The sequence below is a fragment of the Tigriopus californicus genome, chromosome 5 (genome assembly GCF_007210705.1).
Source record: "Tigriopus californicus strain San Diego chromosome 5, Tcal_SD_v2.1, whole genome shotgun sequence".
Lineage (NCBI taxonomy): Eukaryota > Metazoa > Arthropoda > Copepoda > Harpacticoida > Harpacticidae > Tigriopus > Tigriopus californicus.
This window is the reverse complement of record NC_081444.1, coordinates 15389542-15410719: the sequence shown is the minus strand read 5'-3', so window position 1 is coordinate 15410719 and position 21178 is coordinate 15389542. Positions and strand designations below refer to the sequence as shown.

Sequence of the window (21178 nt, the reverse complement as noted above, 5' to 3'; positions counted from 1 at the left end):
CTTGTAGTTTCTAAATGTTTAACAAAGTCAACAAAGGCTTCCCCACGATAACTTAATTTTTGTGAGGGTTGATAGTTTGCTTGATTTTAAATCAAGACTTCCAATGGTTGTGAATGACGCATAAAGGAATCTGTGAATTGGAATTCAACACGATCTCCACCATTTGAGCTGTTCCAAGACATTGTTATACATTTAGGTTATTCACTGTTTTCCATTAGCGGGAGGCATTTAATTTCTGAAAAATATTTCATTTTCAGTAAAATTGATTTGTCATAACCCCTAAAATTATGTGACACTACTTTGACATTAACATTCTTCAAACAGTATTCAAGATTGCAGTCATTTACCAGAAAAATGACAATGGTCTCTAACAACCTTGTCTTCAGTTTGGATGAGTAAATTAATTCAACATTTCGTTGCACATTTTACTATAGAAATACATTTCCTTGAATCATTTTTCAAATTTGAAAGCATTTTTCTATTTGAGATATTTTGAGTCTTGTTGACAGAAACCTGATGCAGTACTAGCCTGTATGAGACTAAAAGTCTCGTTGAACGAGACCGTTGTAGGCGGGACCCGCAAGCGTTCTCATCATAAACACGGAACACTTGCTCGAACGAACGGCAGTCTCATTGAACAAAACTTACATCCTATAACCAGAAAGTCTCGTTGAACGAGACATCTATGCCGCGCGAGGCCTAGCCGAGCATTAATTAAAAAATCATAATCAACAATTATACCTTTGCGAACAAAGCGAAAATCATAATAAAAAAGTGATAGAAAATAGAAAAATGGTGATCCTTTTAACAGGGATCCCCCTTGTAAGATAAATTGAAATGCTCTGGAACGCATATATCATAATTACTTATTCCCCAAAGCATGCTTAAAGCTGATGGAATATTCTGATCATAAGAATGCATTTGCTTACTCTTTCTTGCAATAAACATTCGACAGTTTTCGACGTGATGGCAATAATTACTTTATTGACTTTTTACTACGTATTCAACATTCCTATCGCTCGTGAGATCTATGATAACGGCGATGATCACATTGAATCCTCGTGAAACGGGGCGTGTTGATGTCTCATGGTTGGCGGCGGTGGGGCTTGAGGGAGTTTCCCATTGGATGGGCCGGCCACACTCGAAGACCGAACTGGATGAATCTGAAGCGAAGACCGAACTGAATGAATCTGAAGCCACATTAGGAATAATAAAGACATCAGAAACTTGAACCGAACCCGTAATACCTCAACTGTGGTTGCTGGAAGGCCATGAAAGGCCATGTCTGATACGAGAAGGTTGCTCAAAGGAACCACATTGGGGACTACACTGACCTCGCTGCTCCCATTGAAGATGGATTGGGCTGAGGTCTTGAATTTGGACCCAGATCCGTTTGAGCCAAACACAATTTCCCTAGAAAAAAGTGACCTTGAATGTGAGACATTGAGTTTGAAATATTATTTTTTTGTTCGATCGGGATAAACAAGGCAAGCCTCTCATTTGGCTGCATTTAAAAGCCTAATAAACCTACGTCTCATTTCGTTTGACCTGATAAGGAATGCCGAAACGTCTCCCCAGTCATTAAATCTACGAGAACGTTTGAACCGAGTTGGGGTAATTGCACGCTACTCTTTGACTTACTTTTTGGCTTTTCGTCATGAAAATATTTTGCTCTTAAGGATGCAAAAATAGACCATATTGAAATCGAGCATTTCAAATGGCTTGTTTAGTATTAGTAGATAATTCGAATGAAATTCAGCGTAACCATACGTTTGCAAAGTCGTGGAAGGACCTAATCAAATTCTTTGGCCAGAATAATGTCTAGCTTGATCTACAAAAAGCTTTTTAACCTCGTCAGACTTGTTTTGACATGGAAGGATAAATCGACTTTTAAAATAAATCAATGACGAAAATTCGTCTCAAGCTTCGGTCAAATCCCGTATCTTGGGCGGCTCCAAGTCATTTCATTTGACACAAATGCATTACGTATATACAAATCGTGCGTGTAGCGGACTGCGACCATTGTTTTTCCTTCTCTTACAGCTTTCATCTAAATTTTTAACTTTGTGACCATGACAAAAGCCTTTTGATTATTTGTCATATTTGAGTCCGTTCTTACCCACTGAGTTTTTTGAGCATCATTGGAACGGGTTGAATGCTGAATATGATCAAACCGGTGAGAACCAGGCTTATGGAGATAAGGTACAGTGCATGGAACTGGAAAGTAACGTTTGGAAAAGATTTAGAGTAAGCGAAAGTTAATCTAGCTTTTCAATGCAACCTCGCATTGATTTTTTTCCCGCCTTACTTGAAAGTGAAGCATACAGAAACCGGCCAGAATTGAATAAAAATCTGAAGAAAGTAAGGACAAGGTGAGTCCTGCCGAGGACGAGAGTTTGAGCATAAGGGGTAGGCAAGATATCCGGACGAATTGTGCTACGGAGAATGCGGCTAGAAGTACTGTAATCTCCCATAACTCCCAACGAATCGTCAGGATCTCGCCACGTTCCAAAAGACCTCTAAAAAAAGAACCGACAAGCTCGTTATGGAACCATACTTCCGTGATCGATTTCCTATGCTGTATTACATCTGGACGGCCGTGATAATGCTTCCAAAGAGGCCCACGATCCCGAGAAACTCGTAGGGATCATGGAATCGGACCGAATGTTCCAATCCGACGAAGGTGATTCCGGTGAGGAATGATCCACTCAAGGTGAGCATATCACCGATCAGCCGATTTCGCCCTAGAAAAGACAAGAGTTGTACCGTTGAGAGCAGGACCAATCCACTATGAGCATAACGAGGTGGAACGTAAGAAGCAAAGGGTCATCTAATCCATTTCAAAGCCACTTCTCCCCAGCCGGATTCAAAGGCCTGGCGTTGGATTTACGTACAGTACGTGCAGACGTCTAACAGGCGCCTCAAATACTAGGGTATAGGGGTACTGTTCTACTAGTTAGAAAGACAACCGCATTCTCAAGACTCTTGAGCCAATGAGTGTGGTGGTTCCATTTCGTTAGTCAATAAGTTAGGGAGCTCTTCATGGGGGGCCCTTGACCATGGCCCCCCCAAAAGACCTTTGATTGGCTAAACTAGAATTTCTACCATCTCTTTAAAGCTGAAGCTATTGGAAACTTGACCTACTCTTCAACTGGAAGGTCTGCCAGTTTCTTCGCAGGTGCTCTGAGGACGAGAGACAACTTGACAGGCGTCTTGTTGGACTAAAAAATGGGTCTTGGTCTGGGCGGAGGAAAAGGTCGTTCTGGTGGGTGCCTTAAAGATTAATTGACCTTATCATATTTCTCCGACGTACCAATAACGGATATAATGACAAACTTGGGAGGGAAGAAAAATTGAGCGGTAAGTGGCTCAAGGGGCCGGCCATGTTGTCCAACGTAAAGGGGTTAAGATCGTTTCTTAAGGCACTGCTCTTCTCTTTATTCGCTCCCAGGCCCTGAGCTTAATGTTCTAAGCATAGCTCAAGCTCTGACCTATCCTTTGTAAGGTGCTAAGAGAAAAGTTTTTTAAGAAAATTAGCACCCTTTAACTGCTTCAATCGGTGCGCTAAGCTCTTTCCAAATGAAACAATAGAATTGTTAACTGAAAAATGGAGGGTGACAGCTTTAGAGCCATTAACCTTTACAGCACAGTAGATAAAATCTGAAACGAAAAAGGTTCTCTTAAATACAGCAATGATATTGCAAGTATAGTCAACCTTAAATTTGTGCATATGAACGTATGTGCCCACATATTTTGTTCCACTTTTAACCCGACTTAGAAAATATACAAATAGCAAGCAATTTATTTGGCATGACTGACAATAAAAGGTTTCTTAATACCGTACCGGAGGCACTAAACAAGAGAGAAGGAAATGTCATTACTACAGCTATAAAGAAAAGTCGAATAGCTTTTTTAACACGTTTTCCGACTTTTTAGGCTCTATTCGACTACTTGGGGTCCATTTGACTTTTTCCAGCTTTTTTGCCATTTTCACACATTTCGTCCATTTTTCGCATTTTGCCTATTTTCGTTGGAACGTTCCTGCTACCTTGAACGCTACAAGAGCAAACAAAATACAACGAAAAGCAAAAAAAGTCGTGATCACGTTGTAATGTTTCAAATCAGGGTGAGCTAGAGCATATTCCATGGCTAGGGAGTTGTCTGAACTAAGCTCAAAGCTGCACGGCGTAGATCTGCAGTTACGGGTCGAACTAAACGCTTAAACGCCGAAAGGTACTTAGGGTACTTAGCCATGTCTCGCTCTCCTTTTCTGATGTATTGAAGCCTCCTACTCTACAAGACCACTTGAACCTAATATTGATGGAAGGCTTCACATACATGTAAGCATTCATAACTTCCAAGTAATTTGCTAAATATTTCTTCAGATTGACCAGATTGAGGGGAAGACCGTTCGATTTTGGAAGTTGAAGGAAAGCAATTTCCAAATTAGCTACCTTCTTGGGCCCATTGTGGTTTGCTTAATGACCAGAGGTTTTAAATTGGTAGTCTAGCTTCTAGTACCTAAAAATCACGGAAACAAATGAAAAACTTATCGCCCATATTTTGACTTTGACGCACTTTAAAACTGCGCAATTCCGTAAAAAAGATTCTCGAATGTCACACAACTTTCCCTTTGGTCTATCTTTTTCTGAGCTCGCACACAATATCATATGCATTTACTGAAGCGTCGACTCACAATCTCAAAGTCAACTTACAAACTGCAATTCTGTATCAAGTATAAGTGACCCTGTTGCCTTTGCCCATTCCATCAAAAAACACAAAATGCAAAACGCTTTTTTAATATTTTGGCCCACATGAAAGCCAGACATCAGGAAACTCAAGATCAAGTGATAAAACGGTCCAAACTTCAAGGTATATAGTAAATGTGGAAATAAGGACAAGGTCATTATCTAATTGTGAAACTTTGGAGTACGGTTTAACAACGCCATTTCCTGAAACTTTTAAAGAAACTATCAGAAGTCCACACATCTTGCGTCAAATTCACTTGAAACGCCTTTTTGCCGAAATTTATGGGCAGATATTTTCCACAAGATTTGTTTTGAATACTTGTAGTTGATTCTATATCAATTTATATAAGATTATAAGATCATATATTATATAGAGAGAGTTGATTTGGAAACACTATCAAATAGCAGACAAGGTCAACTTAAAAAGGGCAATTCTTGGACAATTCCGATTTCCCAAAATATGTCTAGTAGTGGACACTAAAGTTTGTTGGCCACCACATGTTGGATGACTGGACACTAGATTACCATCATTTTGAAGGGGGTACCGCTAAATTTCATCACACAAATAGTGATACTGTTATTGTAAAGTACTTTTTAGATTGGTCTTCGTTTATTCAGTGAGTTAATATTTGCAATAAAAGAGTTAAGACGTACCTTGGTTCCCTCTGTCAAACCGTATAGTATTTATACAGCTAGCTGTAAAGGAAACCTCATTTGTTGAAGTGTTGTCAAGAACACCTACACACCATTTCGTTTCCTGTTGTCTTTTAAACCTGATGGTGACACGCGTACTTTTGCCATTTTTTGCCCGATGCAATTAGCGTAAGACGAATTAAGTCCTGCGTCCATTATTTGGAAAACAGTCTTTAACGTTGGGGAAAAAAGAAAGGTCAAACCTCTTACCTCCACTGGTGACACCGCCTTTGCCATCATCAATATCAATCCACACCAAGGACACCACCGACATGAGCGCCAATGCCATTCCACCGATGTGAGTGAGCTTGTAACGGGCACGCAAGATCAACCACGATAGAATCAAAACCGTGGGCAGACAAAAACAATCTAGAAGCTGAAAAGAACGCGTGTACGGGTATGACCTTTGAATGTACGTATAGATATTTCCGATCGTCAATCATGAAATAGTTACGAACTCCCCAAGGGTGCCAAATGAACCTTGTTTTAGGTCCATGGGGATGCTGATAATCCAATTGGGAACAAATTACATACTGGAATAGTCACATGTAGGCCATTTCCAATTCCCGTCCCTGAGCAAGGGTCCAGAGGAAAACTGAGAAGCATTTTCTGTGTTTTTCCTTCCGTTTCAAAGTAACTCAAAGGCCCAATGCCTATTGTACCATTGAGATGATTGGAGTCTTCATGAATTACACGTGGCAGTTTGTGTTTGCTCGAGAGAGCAAATCCCCTGGCGTCAATGGGTCTGGACTTGGCACCTAATGACAACATGAGGAAGCTTATTTGCCCATGCCTTGGCCACAAGTCCAAACAAGATCTTGCACATTAGGTTTTGGCAGCTCCTCGCCTTTAGAAAGCTGATATAAGAGCACTGTTGGGGCCCTTTTTGAGACGCTCTTGACCTCGGACGACCTCACGCTTCGAGTTCACTTCTCATGTTGTGGTGCTTTCTGTATCTCCACCCTTTCTTGGGCAGAAAGAGAGTACAGATGTCTCGTCTGATTTTGAGGGTTAAAGCACCACTTGAGGTTTATCGTGGTCATTTTCGTGCTTTGGAAAACGAGTTCCAATAACCATGAAGCACGCGGTTCTTAATACAAGTGTATGTACGACGACAAGTAATAGGGCTAGTAGGCCTTGAGGCCTTGGGCTAGGGGATTTCCAACCTAGCCGTCATGTCCAGCAGCTTTCGAAATCTCTCCCTTGACCAATGGAAGAAGGGCGGGGGGNGGGGGGGCAGAAAACTTTTAATGGGGAGTGCAGTATGGAAACAGTAATGGAGAAAGATGGTTGGTTGGCGTAGAGCAAAATGAGCATTTATGAAGCACTTTAAGTGGCTCTTAATACGCGGACACCAGATAAGCGCAAAATTTATGGCTGGTCATTGAAAGGGGTGGGAGCGAAATCGAACATGTTCGCACGGGTTTTCCATCAATTTTCACGCCACATTTGACTGACAACCCATCAAAAAAGCAAGACGGTCGTAGAGGCGACTTGGGAACTATAAATGATGCTCCATGCTTTCATTGACTGGCACAAATTACATGAGCCTTTTTGACCGCCATCTCAAAGCCTGAGAGTCAGTGCAAACCTGGCAAAAAGATGATCTGGGATTTCATTAAATAATGAATTAGTTTTCTTCCAGTTCATCGGACCTAAAACCTTTGCCATCGCGATCCCATCCTATTTTGAATGCAGTCCACGTTCTTTGTTGTTTATCCAAATGGATTAGTTCAAAATTCGTGACAAGAGAGGAAAAAGGAACCTTGGCTTCCGGGCATGTAAAACGTGCTCGTAAAGGCCGACAAACAGGCATAAACCATTAAACATCGAGGGATGGGAGCCGTCAAAAAGCGGGGAGAAATTTTCCCATCTCAAAAGGAGCCCAATAAGGCTGGTTGACTGGGGCCACATACACACATCGGTGAGCCTGGATCATCATTACCTGCACACTTGTCAAGGTTGTGTATTGAAATGCTCGTTGAATGAGGTAATTGGCCTGAGTATCCACCACAGCCAAAAAGAAGTAGCGAAGGCCACGTTGGCGTAAAACCTGGTACAACGGATCCGGCGCTTTTAAACTTGCATTGGTCACGTTATTGGTTCCACTTCCGCTACTGACCGAAGACCGCCGAGCTCGCCGACAACAGAGGATCGGAAAATAGACCACGAACAGAAGTAAATAATACAACAGAGATTGTCCTGGAGCGAGAAGGAAGAGAAATGGGCGTAAATGAGGTACGTGCCGGCATTTTATAAGTTGGGGCCGCGCTGAATTTCTCTACCTGATGGGAGTTTGAAGTTGTAGTTATCCACCAGGATTTGGCACAGAACACAGGAGGAGCATAGTAATAGCGAAATGAGTTGGCCCAAGAGGATGGATTTCCACACGTTACTGGAAACAGGAACGGTAAAACATTCATTTTTATCTAATAATCTTCGAATAATTCCGTCAATTTGAGTATGGCAATCATTCAAAAGGGTTCTTAGATCAATTCGGCAGGTTCCATGATTGACAGCTGTTTCCCTTTTCAAACTGATATGCCAATCTTAAGCTATCCCTGGTGCCAGACTCAAAAAGAAAACCATAAAAAAGAAATGACCACTTTTGAGTTTTCTTCACAACAAAGTTTTAACTGTTCCTCATTAGGTTGCATGTTGTGAATCTTCATAGCTTCGCATTTCCCCAAACCCTAATGTTGAATGGTTTGCTTACATGTTTACAATTCGTCATAGGGAAACATAGGACATATCAGTACACTATCTTTGTGTCATTTAGCATGTTTTGCTAGTTTGAGGAACTAGCTTTAGATAGGTAGGTCTCGTTCATTTCTATGACAGAAACTTGGCTTCGACCAGGGGTCTTAGATGAAGAACTAACCATAGTTGGTTTCAACTTAGTTCGTTGTGATAGGATACGCCCTGATAATCCCATATTCCCACATGGGGGCGTATGCCTATATGTTAGGAATGATTTGCACATTAGTCATGTACAAATGTCGAATGGAGAAGTAGAGGTCTTAGTTTGTCACCTCCAAGGTCTTGATCTATCCATTGTAACAATATATAGGCCCCCTCTTGTTCAGTAAGCTCGTTCTTGTCAGCTCTCAAATTCATAGGAAATGAGTTTCTTTGTAGGGGACGTCAATTTTCCAGCTAGCGTTGTAGAGTGGGAGGCTAGTCCAGGTGGGTATATTCCCGTATCGAAATCGACGACTTAGTCGTTCGAAAAACTGGAGGAATTTGCGATCTTGCGCAACCTCTCTCAGCATGTTGGTGTAGCCACCAGAGCGAATAGCGTTCTTGACTTGTTTTTTTCCCATGACCCTGATCTGATCCAGTATGTCCATGTGACGCCTAGTAATCTGTCAGATCATCATGTTCTCGAGATAGGGTCGACCATTACTCAAAAGCCGGCGTGCTCTAGAGTAAGACCGGCCAAAAAGGTCGGTCTGGCTAGGTTCAAGTTCAAAGATGAACATTGGCCGTTGATTATAGAAAGGTTAGGGGAGCTTGATCTTATTTCAATGCTGAAAAAGGAATCGTCCATAGATGTTGCATTAGACAAAATGATTCTAGCTTTTGAGGACGTCTGTTCCACTCTAGCAATCTCTGAATGTGTTCCACAGGACGGGGCACATTCTAAAATTCCGAAGTATAGGAAGCAATTGTTTAAGAGGAGTTGCAAATTAGCAAAAAGGCTCCAGAACACTTTGAATCCAGTAGTTGTGGCTAGCCTTCAAAGAAAGTTGGATTTAATTAAGGGTAGAATTAAGGCCTCCATTGAGACCGATCATTTGAAAAAGGAAAGTAGAGTTGTTCAAGAGGTGAGGTCGAATCCGAAGGCGTTTTTCTCTTATGCAAACTCTAAGAGAAAGATCAAACACCCTGTAGGGCCTTTTGAGGTCCATGGGGAATCCATAGACAATGTAGGGACTATGGCCGACATACTTGGAGATCAGTTCTCTAGTGTGTTTTCAACTCTACTGAGTTTAGGAGCAACAGTCCATTGCCCTATTGATGAGTTTGTTGGGACTGGCAAGGCTTGTCAAGTTGAGCATTTAGATGATCTTGTAGTCACAGATCAGGATGCTTTAGAGGCCATCAGGGACTTGAGACTCTCGAGCTCCCCTGGCCCTGATGGAGTGACATCTCAGTTTCTGATGAGATGCTCACAGGTTCTTGCTCCTGTTTTCTCGTACTTGATGCGTTGCATCTTGGACCAGGGCAAGTTCCCCTCTTCTCTGAAGGTAGCTCATGTTGTTCCAATTTTCAAAGGGGGAGATAAGTCACTCCCCAGTAACTACAGGCCGATTTCTCTCACTTCGAATATTGCGAAGGTGTTTGAGAAGATCATGAAGTTCAAACTTGTTGAATTTCTTGATATCCATGAAGTCCTTCCTCCTAGCCAGCATGGGTTCCGAGCACATTTTAGCACGGTTACCCAACTGATTGAACATATAGAGCAGGTTATTGAGGGACTGGAGAGCCATGAATCAGTCGATGTAGTTTATCTCGACTTTGCCAAGGCCTTTGACAAGGTAGATCATGGCCTTTTAGTTAACAGGCTCCATGAGATTGGGATCCAAGGCAAGGTTCTCAATTGGCTAAGAAGTTTCATTTGTGGTAGGAAACAATCAGTTAAGGTTGAGGGATCCCTTAGTGACATACATGATGTCAAGTCGGGTGTCCCTCAGGGCTCCATTTTGGGTCCTCTTCTTTTCATTATCTTCATTGCTCCGCTTCAGAAGCTTGGTAGTAGTAATGTCAGTATCTCTTCTTATGCTGATGATACAAAATTGGTAGTTGGTAGGAATGGTCAGGATTCCGGTTGTCTGGCAAAGGTCCTAGACCAAATTTATTCCTGGGTTGCTGCGAGTAACATGGCCTTGAATGGAATGAAATTCCGCTCAATGACCTTTGGGTCGACGCCATTAGACACTCCACTATTAGATGATGAAGGTAAGGACATTGAGCAGGTCTCATCCATGAAGGATTTAGGTGTAGTCCTCCAAGATAATGGAAAGTTCGATGAGCATATCCAGTTGAAAGTTGGTAAGGCTTTTCAAACATGTGGTTGGATATATCGCACGTTTAAGTCCAGAGATAGTGTCACGATGCTAACTCTGTACAAGTCGATTATTTAGCCGCATCTTGAATATGCCTCTCCCATTTGGGCTCCAATTAGTTCAGCAGGTTTGCAAAAGCTCGAGCAGGTCCAAAGATGTTTTATTAGGAACATTGAGGATATGAGAGAGCTCTCGTATTGGGAGAGGTTAGAAAGGATGGGATTGTACAGTACTCAGAGAAGGTACGAAAGGTATCTGATATTGTACGTTTTTAAAAGCATTCATGAGCTTTGTTCCAACCCAGGATTTAGGGTCAATCATAGTGACCGTAGAGGCTTAATGTGCGTTTTGAGAGCACCTCCAAGTCCTCGTGAATCTAAGCTAGTTCGAACAATGAAGTCCACCTCTCTTCTTTCTCGGGCTCCTTCATTGTTCAATTTGCTTATTATTAGGGCTTATGTAGGCGTTGATCCAGTAGCAGGATTTAAGTCAGACTTGGACAAGTTTTTGACTAAAATTCCGGATCAACCTTATATTCAAGGATTAGCCAGATCAGCCAACTCCAATTGGTCGATCAAATAATATATCTAAATAAAAGTCAAGTAAAATGAATAATCTTCTCGTCTTGAACTGCTGGGATCCCAATCCCGGTAGCGGTAAGGAAGTGCGCAAAAAAACCAAAACTGTAAACGAATAAATGATCAATACCCAAAAACAGGTTAAATAATATGAGTACCGATCTCTTTGGGCTTTATCATCCACCAGAATACTCATACTTTGAATCATTCAGCAAATTTGTACAATATAACAACGAGCTCTGCTTTTTGGTAAGATTCCTCTATTTTAGGCTTGACAGCTGGCCAAATGACATTCTTTCCTCGAATGCTCTGCTATGTCCAAAACATGACTAAGCAAACTCAAGCTCTCTTTAAACTAATCAAATGGGGGAGTTGGTTTAAAGGGACATCTCTTTTGAAAAGTGGCTATGCTGTCATGTTCAGAAGGGTGATAACTGAAAGAGGGCACGTTATCAAATCTGTGAAACGACATGTACAACCCATGATTGGAGAACACATTATAACATGCAGTACATTTGGAGGCCTTCCAATCGGTTGGCTTTACCTCTCCATATTGCTCAAATCCTTTGGAAGGGAAGCAGGTGTCAGATGGCGATCGATATTGCATTTCTTCGGTCCCTTGATTACTCACTTCATTGAGTGTCAACTCCAGACGAGGATCCTGACCTCGTATTAGGGCTCCCCAATCCCTCGTGGAGGATCCTTTCAAGGCTTAGAGAGATCTTTGACATAAGTATCTACATCCAGCAAGTTCTTCCAAGTTATCATCTTTCGACGGAATGAAAGAACCTCTTGGCTCAGAACTCATGAGGAAAAGGAAGGGATCTTTCAGCCAGATGAATTACTACTTGAGACTAATTAATTTGTGCTCTTTCGCATTATTATCCAAGCCGACCGAAACTGGAACTTAAACCCAACGACATAAGCAAGGGCTTGTAGCTAGTACGGCTCAATGCATTGTAAACACAGAGTAAATGATGGTTGTATTGGGTGGCTGAATTGAATGTGAAATAACGACGTTAGGTTGGCTCCTATCATAAGTTCTGAGCTGAATCCTTTGAGAAATCTGTTGATTGGAACCAAGTTTGTTGAAAGCTAGATCAGAAGTGGAAATAGTAGCAAGTATAGAGAAAGGACGTTGGGCTACCACTTCATGCACTTCGTGGCTAAAGACAAACAAAGAAGCGTGAGTAAGTTTTCATCGAGACCTCGAGCCTCATCTCTATTATCAGTTCCACATTAGCTGTGTTTACCCTGTGGCTCATACACGCGTAATTCGCTAGATCTTTCTTATCCACGGGTCGTCGTGCACCATCCTTCGCTCGTTCGCTCGCTACACTACATTTGGTACCTCAAAGCGATGAAGAGGAGAGCACTTTGCCAAATTAGCTGTCAATTTCAGCTTTCTCGTCTAGAGTGGCTAGAACTGTCGAGAGGTGCTCAAAACCGATAACGTTTGGCCTAGATTTGCAAAATATCCTGACCCTGATCAGCCAACAGGCATCAATTCCAAAGTGTGACAAATATGTAATATGTCCATGACCATGACAAAAACGTTATTGAAAGTAGCTTCTTGGTATTTGCTTGTAATGGAGGCTACAGGAAATTTGCACTCCTGACCCGACATTGACGTGTCAGATCGTGGGAGGGAATTGTTTCCAAAGTCAACGGGGAATAGGCAGTTTTTACCTTTCATCAAACGTGTAATTTTATTGTAATGGCCTCACCGAAGGAGCCTCGGCAGTGTTCCAATTTTCTCCTTTTATCCCTTGTGAATGAGATGTTCTCGACGAGGTTGTCCTGATCCCTTGTTCGAAGGCAGCCAAAGCCTTCTACTACTATAAGATCCCTTTATTGTTCCACACTTTGGACAAGAAAGACTTCGACTTTTACGAGACTGGCTGGAAAGAGAACCAGGCGAAAAATAGACAGAAACCTACTTACTCCCTTTCTTTCCATCGTATATTTGTTAACTAGGATTGTAACCCAACTTTTGACTATCCACGCACTCTGCTCGTCAGACCATTTATGGATCAAAAAAAGTCAAAGGCACCAATCACCCCCCACCCCCCAAAAAAGAACAGCCAAAAACTGTTGACAAACGGTCATCTGATGATAAGGCTAATTGGCCACTGAATGGGGGGAGAAAAAAAAATGTGCCATTTCTTGGGTGGCACAAATGCGGTAAAAGGTGTACTGACCTTGGCCGTGGTGGTTTGGAAAACTGTAATCCCAGAATTGGTGGCCTAGAGTAAAACTCCCAAAGACGAGAACAGAGGGAAGGAAAATTTCCAAATTGCTCTTATGTGAAGAATTTCAAGTGTTTTTCACGATGTGAACCCTCTCTGGTGGAGACGAAAAGAAACTCGGGACAGACCGAGAAGCTGACAAGTCTTGGAACACAGAGAGGAAAGGAGAATGGGAACAGGAAGTGTTGAGATGGTCCCTTAAAATCGTCCCAAGTAGATCTCACATGAGCTGCGTGGTCCTCATGTGCCGTACGTAGCTGGTGGAAAAGGGATCCAGGAAATTCAACGCTCGTTAGCCAAGGACGACTTAAACTGGGCCAAGTTTGAGGGATTGTCTGATCCATTTAGTGTGACCAGAATAGAAAGTAAACTCACTTGGAACATTTGCTGGAAAAGCGCATGCTCACTGCCAGCGAAGAACCATGGGTAAAAAGCATACAGTACAGTATATCTCAATATCGGATAAACATCAACAAAAGAAATTCTCGGATTCTTCACCATAGAAATCCAACCAAAGATTGGTAAACAAACCTTCCCAAAAACTAAATTCAGTTCTTCCTCAGGAACGAAAAAAAACTTTCCAAATGAAAGGCACGTCCATCTGAAGGCTCTACTCTACAAGATTTGGGGGCGAGAGAAATAGGACGCCAAGGCTGGATGAAAGTTGGAGGCTCCCCTCTTTTTTTGGCAAACTGCAGGAACTTCATATCCTTGAAAAAAGCTTGATCCCAAAGCCACAAATCTATTCAAGCCAGGCCTGATTCTGCGAGTCTCTCCACCCAAAAATCACAGAAAGGCGACATTCATTTGGCACCCAATTGCAAGTCATCGCTCCGATTTGAGACTTGATCAGTTTGGCGGATTGTCAGCGTTCCCATTTTTTCCCTCGCACAAAAGGCACGGAGGATCTGTCAATTTATGGAAAGGGATCCATTCATTGAGCAATGTGCAAATTTTGTGTCGAATGTCGGGAGGGGAGGTATATTTCCCAGTGGTAAATCCACCTCGGATGGAGGCAGGCCAGTGGTCTCAGAGAAAAGTTTCTTTTTGATTGGTTTCTGAATATTTATGGGCATTCCCTAATCCGTTAGGGAACTGGATCCTGAACACCCAGCTGAGGCCAACCCCAGTACAAGAAATACTACTCAACCGCCCACCCACGAATGAAGAAGTAGGGGGGTACGCTCGACCAGGCACACACCGACTGGCACGTACAAGCACAGGCACATCAGGGAAGGCCACTCAGTCTTTAAAGAATGTTTTTAAGGAATTACAGAAGGTTACTTCTTGTTACTGCAACCTTTTGAGGTCGTCAGGAATCTGCCTAATTACGTTTCATGGTTGGTACCAATTAATTTCGACATAACAAGTCAACTTTTTGTTTGAACTTTGATTGAATCTGTGTAGGAAGCACTTGTATGATTATGATTCATTTCAGGTTGAATCTTGATCCAGAAAAATCCCTAGAATATTTTTGTTAGATCATTGCTTAAAGGTTTACCATTGCTTCATGTTATTTTCGTGGGAGCCCTAAAATCTATGCAATGCCAAAAACTTCGGCAAGAGAAGAATTCATCATCCGCACTTCTCCGAATAGTTTGCCTCCAAAACACTCCATTGTTTAAGCTCCACTCTGCATTTACCTACCTATCTCAAACATAACAATCTAAAAACAGATTGTATGGTTTCCAGGCTTAAGTAAATCTAGATTTAAGAACAAAGATGTTGTCCGACATCACGTTGCCTTGTCAAAGTTTGTCAACCTTCAGGCAGTCTCGGCCTCAAGCATTGGGACACAACTGAGTCGAAACTGGAGGAACCCCACCCACTGAAACATTGAACTTAAACAGGAAGTAAACCATTTAAAGTTCTTAAAACCTAGACGAAGCTCTGTCTCGAGCTTTTTGCGTTTTACATTATTCCCGCTGGGCATAAAGATGCAACAGATGAAGTTTCATCTTGGTCCAAAAGAGGGCAGCTTCATCTCATGATATGTTCATTGGTTTTGTTGAATAATGGGATGTGTGTCCCCGTTTCAAATGGTTGTTCTTTAGAAGTGACCGATGGATTTCGCCGTGTCAATGACACCTTGCTTGTAGCTAAGAGAGGAAATCCAGTTTTGCAACGCCCCATTTGTGAGTGAGAGATGTTTTCGGGGCTCTCAAGAAGGGCCAACATCGTACAAGGACACTACTAGGAAATTGCATGATCCTCTTTCGGCATTGGACGTGGTTCAGTTCTCAAGAGAGAAATGGGTATTGCTCAATCTATTTGCTCCAAATTGGAGATGCATTCGTGCCCAGAACTTGGCCTGATGTATTGGAATGCGACTTAGAACGAAGTTTTCATCAACATTGTCGGAGTAAGGGTTTCGTGGCGGTATTAAGAGTCGATACGGTCGATACCCTCACTACAGGGTCTTGTAGGGAAATCGGCACAACATTGTAGAAGTCAACTTAGAAAAGTGCAACATTTGAACTCACCTCCAAAAAATCTTGCATATCGAAACTATCACTCACGAAGTGGCTCTGCCCAAAATTGCCATGGTTTTGATGGAGGAGGTCGTAAGAACCACCATAGTTGAGTTGGTCTGATCACAAGGTCACATCATTATCATCAAGTATCCAAAAAATAGGGTCTATGACGTTGCAAAGCAAGGCAAAACAACTGGGAATGATCAGAGAGCTCATCACCGCCCAAGAAGTGATAAAAACGAACTCAGAGGTTCTTGGCAAAGACAAAGAAGGTTGTCACGGCCAATCCCATGATGCCCATGTCTATCTTGACCAAGAATCACCATGTCAGCATTGCAACCATATCCAGGGCAATCAACAAGGATTTGAGCCTTTCCAGCTATGCTTGTGGTCACCGTCAACTATTGACAACAAGGCAAAAAGCCCTTCAAATGGAGAAGTGTAATTCCTTGTGCAACTGGCTTCAAAAGCGGCTTTTATAATCATTTGCATCCTCATTTCACATGAGAAATTTCATAGTGGATAGAAAAGGCCAGAAATGACCGCTTGATTGCTGCCACGTTCAAGGATGTTCCCCCAGTCATGACCACTAAACATCCAGCAAGCGTGATGGTCTTGGGTGTGATCCTCAGGAATGGGAGGGTCATACCACCTCACTTTTTTGAGCAGGGTGTCATGCTCCACTCAAAAAGCTACTTTGAGTTCCTGAAGACTGTGGTTCAACCTTAGCTTGATCTCCAATGCCCAAAGGGTGGATGACAGACCTCGTTTTTCGAAAAAAATGTTTTTCCGAAAATCTGCCAGCACCCAAAAAACGAAAAAGTGTTCTGCATGTTGAATTTCCCGCCCCCTTTACAGCAAAATTTCGAATTGAGAATAAACATAAACATAAATATATGTACGGTTATTTCTATTTAAGCCCAGCCACATATAATGGATACTTCTCGGAACTGATATTGCAATTATTCTATTGAATTTAAACTCATTAGATTTATTTTTGGTAGATAATTCATGTTTCCTGATGGGATAATTTAGTGTATAGATTTATTAGTCGACAAGAACCCAGAATACTGCGTGCGCTCTTGAGTCCGGGTCCTTCATGAGCCTCGCGGTCATAGTCTTGGACCTGGTTTGCTCCTTGGCAAGCTTGGTTGAAGATGTAGTCTGTGTTTATTGACCACTTTGATCATTTCTACCTTCGCCTCAGTGTGCCCGGCTTGCAACCTTCCGCCCTTGATGGGTCTGTTTGCCTTTTTACAAAAAACTTAAAGTCTAGTGAATGGGTGTGGCAATAGGATAGAGCTCCTTGCTACACCTCTTGAATGATGACCTTCTACTGGAATGAGGAGTTTGAAAGCTTTTGGATTCCCAACACTCTGACCCACAAGCTTGCCTGACCTGAATCCACGTGATTATTACTTGTGTGACAAAGTGGAGAAATTAGCCTGAAGAAGACCCCACAATAGCGTCACAGCTCCTAAGACCTCAATCCTGGCTACCATGGCCACCCTTTCAGTCGAGGAAGTAGCTAAGGCCTGTAAGCGCTTCAAGTCCATGCATAGCGGAAGCCACTGTAGCAGCATCAGGGAGGCACATTGAATGAAATCTGATCTAAACATGGGGAACATGAAAAATAAAGGAGTATATAAATGCGAAGTACATTAAGTGTTACATATGTCTTCTTTTGCGATATTTAGTCAGTGATATTCTTTTTCCGAATTTACCTGGAAGACCCTGTATATTTTTCCATGACAGGATTTGAGGGTTTCTAGTCTAAGAGACGTTTTCAAATTGGCGTCATTTATTTCAGAAGCTACCACCATCTACCGTCCAAAGGGAGACAACAGGTGATATGTTTTTTGAGAATGCATGCTTGCCAGCCTGAACACTGTGCTCCCTTGTCTCGTCACATACTCTCCAAGCCATTGATTGGGTCAAAATTTATATTGACACATTAACGGGCACTTTTTAAAATGAGGATGCCTAAGGTGTTAAGTACAAATGAGCAGTGAGATATTTTCCTACTTTTCAGGTTTATTATAGACTTTGAAAGTTACTTAGGAAAAGCGGATTTTATGTACTGGTATATTGTTTTGAAAATGACACATATTAATCAGCTAGCTACTAATTTTTGAAATTTTCAAACACATTTTGAAACCTGTATAATCATGAACAAATCAAATGGAGAGCTTTTCTTTCGGCATTTTCTCCCTGGATGGAAATCCTACTTGTGCTCTAAAACAATCAAAATGATTGGTCAGACTGTGAAAATATGAAATATTTAGACTGATTTACATATTTACAAGGTGGTAAAAACTTAAGGACCCCTTTTGGTGCCCCTGCAAATGTCTCCCTCTCAAACAAAGGTTTGTCTAATCAAATTAGACCTAAAGTATTCATTACGGGGGAATATTAAAAAAAAACTAGTGTTCTGTCACAAATGATCGAACTTTAGACAAAAGTAGATTTGGTCAAGTTTGTTCTTCCGGGATTCACCGTTCTTGCACTTACCTGTACATGTCGTGCTCCGCTTTTGAATGGTTCGAAGATGGAGAGTGAAAACCTCACCTCCCTCCCTCAACATCTTGCCAGCTTTCAGCATGTTCATAGTCTTGGCTCTGGCTTCGAGACTGCACTCACTTGGCATTTTCGAACATGAACTATTTTCCCTAGCGTTATTTCGAGGCAATCAAATTATTGAAGGGATACCAATCTCCTTGAGACTGAAATTGGATCATCTTTCTGATTTGGTTTTAGGTTTTCTATGGTCCCTTGGAATGAAAATCTTGCCCTAATATCACTCAGCAAGTCTTAGAAGGAACATATGGTATTGATTTCTTCTCACCCTGTAGGTGAACGTTATTCTCGAATCAAAAATATGTATATCATCCTTACAGGAAGACTTGAAATTTCGAAAAAATGCCGAAAAATGGAATCGAAGTAGGTAAACGTTTATTTGGGTACTCGGGTCGTAGGGTTCAGTCTTGCCCGAACAGCAAACCAGTCATCGCATCATTCGTAAATTGTTAAATAGTGTCTGGTAGGCAGTGCCATGTTCGTATCAGTTTGGTCCTCCCTCAGTGGTTGTGGTTAGCGTCTATAAGTACGGACCTCCAATAGGTGTATTAAACCTCTCGGCTACCATAGATCCTTAAGTTGAAAGTGTATAAATTCTGGGCTGTTTTTGAGCATACTTAGCTTGGGCACTGAAATAATTTGGAAACATGAATTATAGTTGGCTTGTAACGGGCTTGGCTTGGATAAAAAACCGTACATATATTGAAAGTGCGACATTGGAACAACAGATGGGGTCAGTTCTAGCTTGCTGCTACGAAACCAGAACATGCGTCCCAATTGACGAAAGCTCAAGCCGGTTTAGCAGTTGATAAAATAATGAGCCCAAGGTGCTAGTGTTAGAACTTTGTCATTAAATATATGTTTGAACAAAGTGAAGACGAGTTACAGGTATTTTTTCCGGAAAACTGAAAGCGTCTGCGGAATCGCATACCAATATTTACATTTATTTCAGATTCAAAACGTCTAGGTAGAAAGGGCGAAAAATTCAAAATGTGCAACAATTTTTTTCGGTTTTTCCGTGCTAGCAGATTTCGGAGAGCCTAAATAACTGTCTCTTTGAATTTCCGACAAATAATTATTCGAAAAACGAAGTCTGCATACAAGATTCTGAATACATACCATAGAATAAGCTTTTTTCAATGACTAACCTGTAAATAATTTGAATGTAAAGCTCGTTCAAGTAGGACCTACTTGAAACAATAATCCCCAAATAACATTTAGTCGAGCTACACTTGACCACACCTATTTTCTGGTCAGGTTTGTTCTTTCAAGGTTCCATTTGAGAGTGACCTTCGTCAAGGTCGGTAACTAGCCGAGGTTGCATTTCTGGAAACGGCCAATGAAGGCAATATCCAAATGGCATTGTCCAAATGTACGATTTTATGCGACCAAGATGCAAGAAGCTCTCTTCATAGTACAATCAGGGTAAGAAGTCTCTTTTACTACGTATTTGGCCGGGATGTGTTCCACCTAGCTTCATTGTCCCAATATTCTCCTCACCTTCAGTGTCTGTCTGCTTAATCCCTGGGGGTGTCTGCCAAACTGAGAACCTCTGCATGTGGCAGATATTGTCTGATAGAGAGCCGAGCCTATCCATGTAATATGCACAAAGAGTACTAGGTACGAACCACTCACAGAAGCGCCATCCTGGCAAACCAGGTTGCAGATAGTGCTTGTCGTTTGGTCATAAATTATAATCCCGGTGCGAGTCATGTCCAAAATTTGCAAAATCCCCACTTCACTCCACAATCTACATTCACCCGGTGAACACTGCTGTAGTCAGGAACGAATAAGTAGTGCAATAAGGCATGTTGGATAACCTCCACGTGAAGTTCGACTATCTTAGTATGCTGGGTGGTGCTCAAAAAGGTCGTCCACATTCGATCCGGACATCTTCCGACTCGGAATTTTTTTCCTGTCCAAAAATGGGCTCATTTGAAATTCAAACGCTGCAATGGGCCCCATGAGTGCAGAATGTTCAATGTGGTATGGCGGGTGAACGACGACTTTAGGAGGCGTCTTGCTGACTTCCTTGATGTTGTGCCAATTTTACCTCTGAGTAATCGGACTTCAAGGTAGACAAACATGGTGAGGTTAGACCGTGTTCAAACATGAAGAGCTGGTCGAAAATTCAAGATCACTCTAAGGTAGAAGAGGATTCTGGCCAATTTTTAAGGGACTACCCAACATTTATGCCAAATATGCCTTGTCGTTTACGCCGATTACATTTACTAAAGAATGTATCCCATTCCTTCGTTTTAAGACCGATAATGGTCTAGACTGGAAAAAAACTATAAAAACTAACTGGTTGCTCCCAAGAGCAATTAATCTTAGTAGGGCATAAATGTTAGATCAACGAACGAATAAAATTACCCTTCAAAAATGTGCAAAGTTGTACAGACCAGTGGCCACTCCACATGAAAGAGAGTACAGTAATCTAATTTCTTCTTTCCGGACAAGAAAATTTGTTTCTTTGGAATTCTTTTGTGAAATGGAAAAGGAAATTGCTTGGTTAGAAGCAGAAAAAAAGTTCATTCAAATAATGACTTTAGCAAAAGAGCTCATGTGTTCTAACATAGAATAAACTGATGTTTGGTCCTCGAAACAAATCATCCATTACACAATCATTCATTCTTTCCTATCTTACTTTCGGGGGAAAGAAATTACCTTCAGACGTACCTAATTTACTAGGCACTAAATTTTATAAAAGCTCCACTTGCATCTAATAAGTCACCCACTGAATCCCATGATTTAAGCGATCGTTTTTGTGCATAAAAGAATCCTACTGAC

General features: G+C 41.7%; 1 protein-coding gene across 2 annotated transcripts in view; it reads right to left on the bottom strand.

The window, feature by feature from the left end:
• Nucleotides 1–957: 957 nt before the first annotated feature.
• LOC131880950 (solute carrier family 35 member F2-like) overlaps nucleotides 958–21178 on the bottom strand; it is a 43050-nt gene continuing 22829 nt past the window's right edge. For both annotated transcript variants that reach the window (XM_059227682.1, XM_059227681.1), the window contains 8 exons: nucleotides 7727–7836; nucleotides 7387–7643; nucleotides 5652–5817; nucleotides 2588–2744; nucleotides 2309–2519; nucleotides 2120–2217; nucleotides 1248–1413; nucleotides 958–1163 (listed from right to left, as the gene is read on the bottom strand). In XM_059227682.1, the coding sequence (XP_059083665.1) occupies nucleotides 1047–1163; nucleotides 1248–1413; nucleotides 2120–2217; nucleotides 2309–2519; nucleotides 2588–2744; nucleotides 5652–5817; nucleotides 7387–7643; nucleotides 7727–7836 (1282 nt within the window). In that variant the 3' untranslated portion in view covers nucleotides 958–1046. The remainder of the gene's footprint in view (nucleotides 1164–1247; nucleotides 1414–2119; nucleotides 2218–2308; nucleotides 2520–2587; nucleotides 2745–5651; nucleotides 5818–7386; nucleotides 7644–7726; nucleotides 7837–21178) is intronic.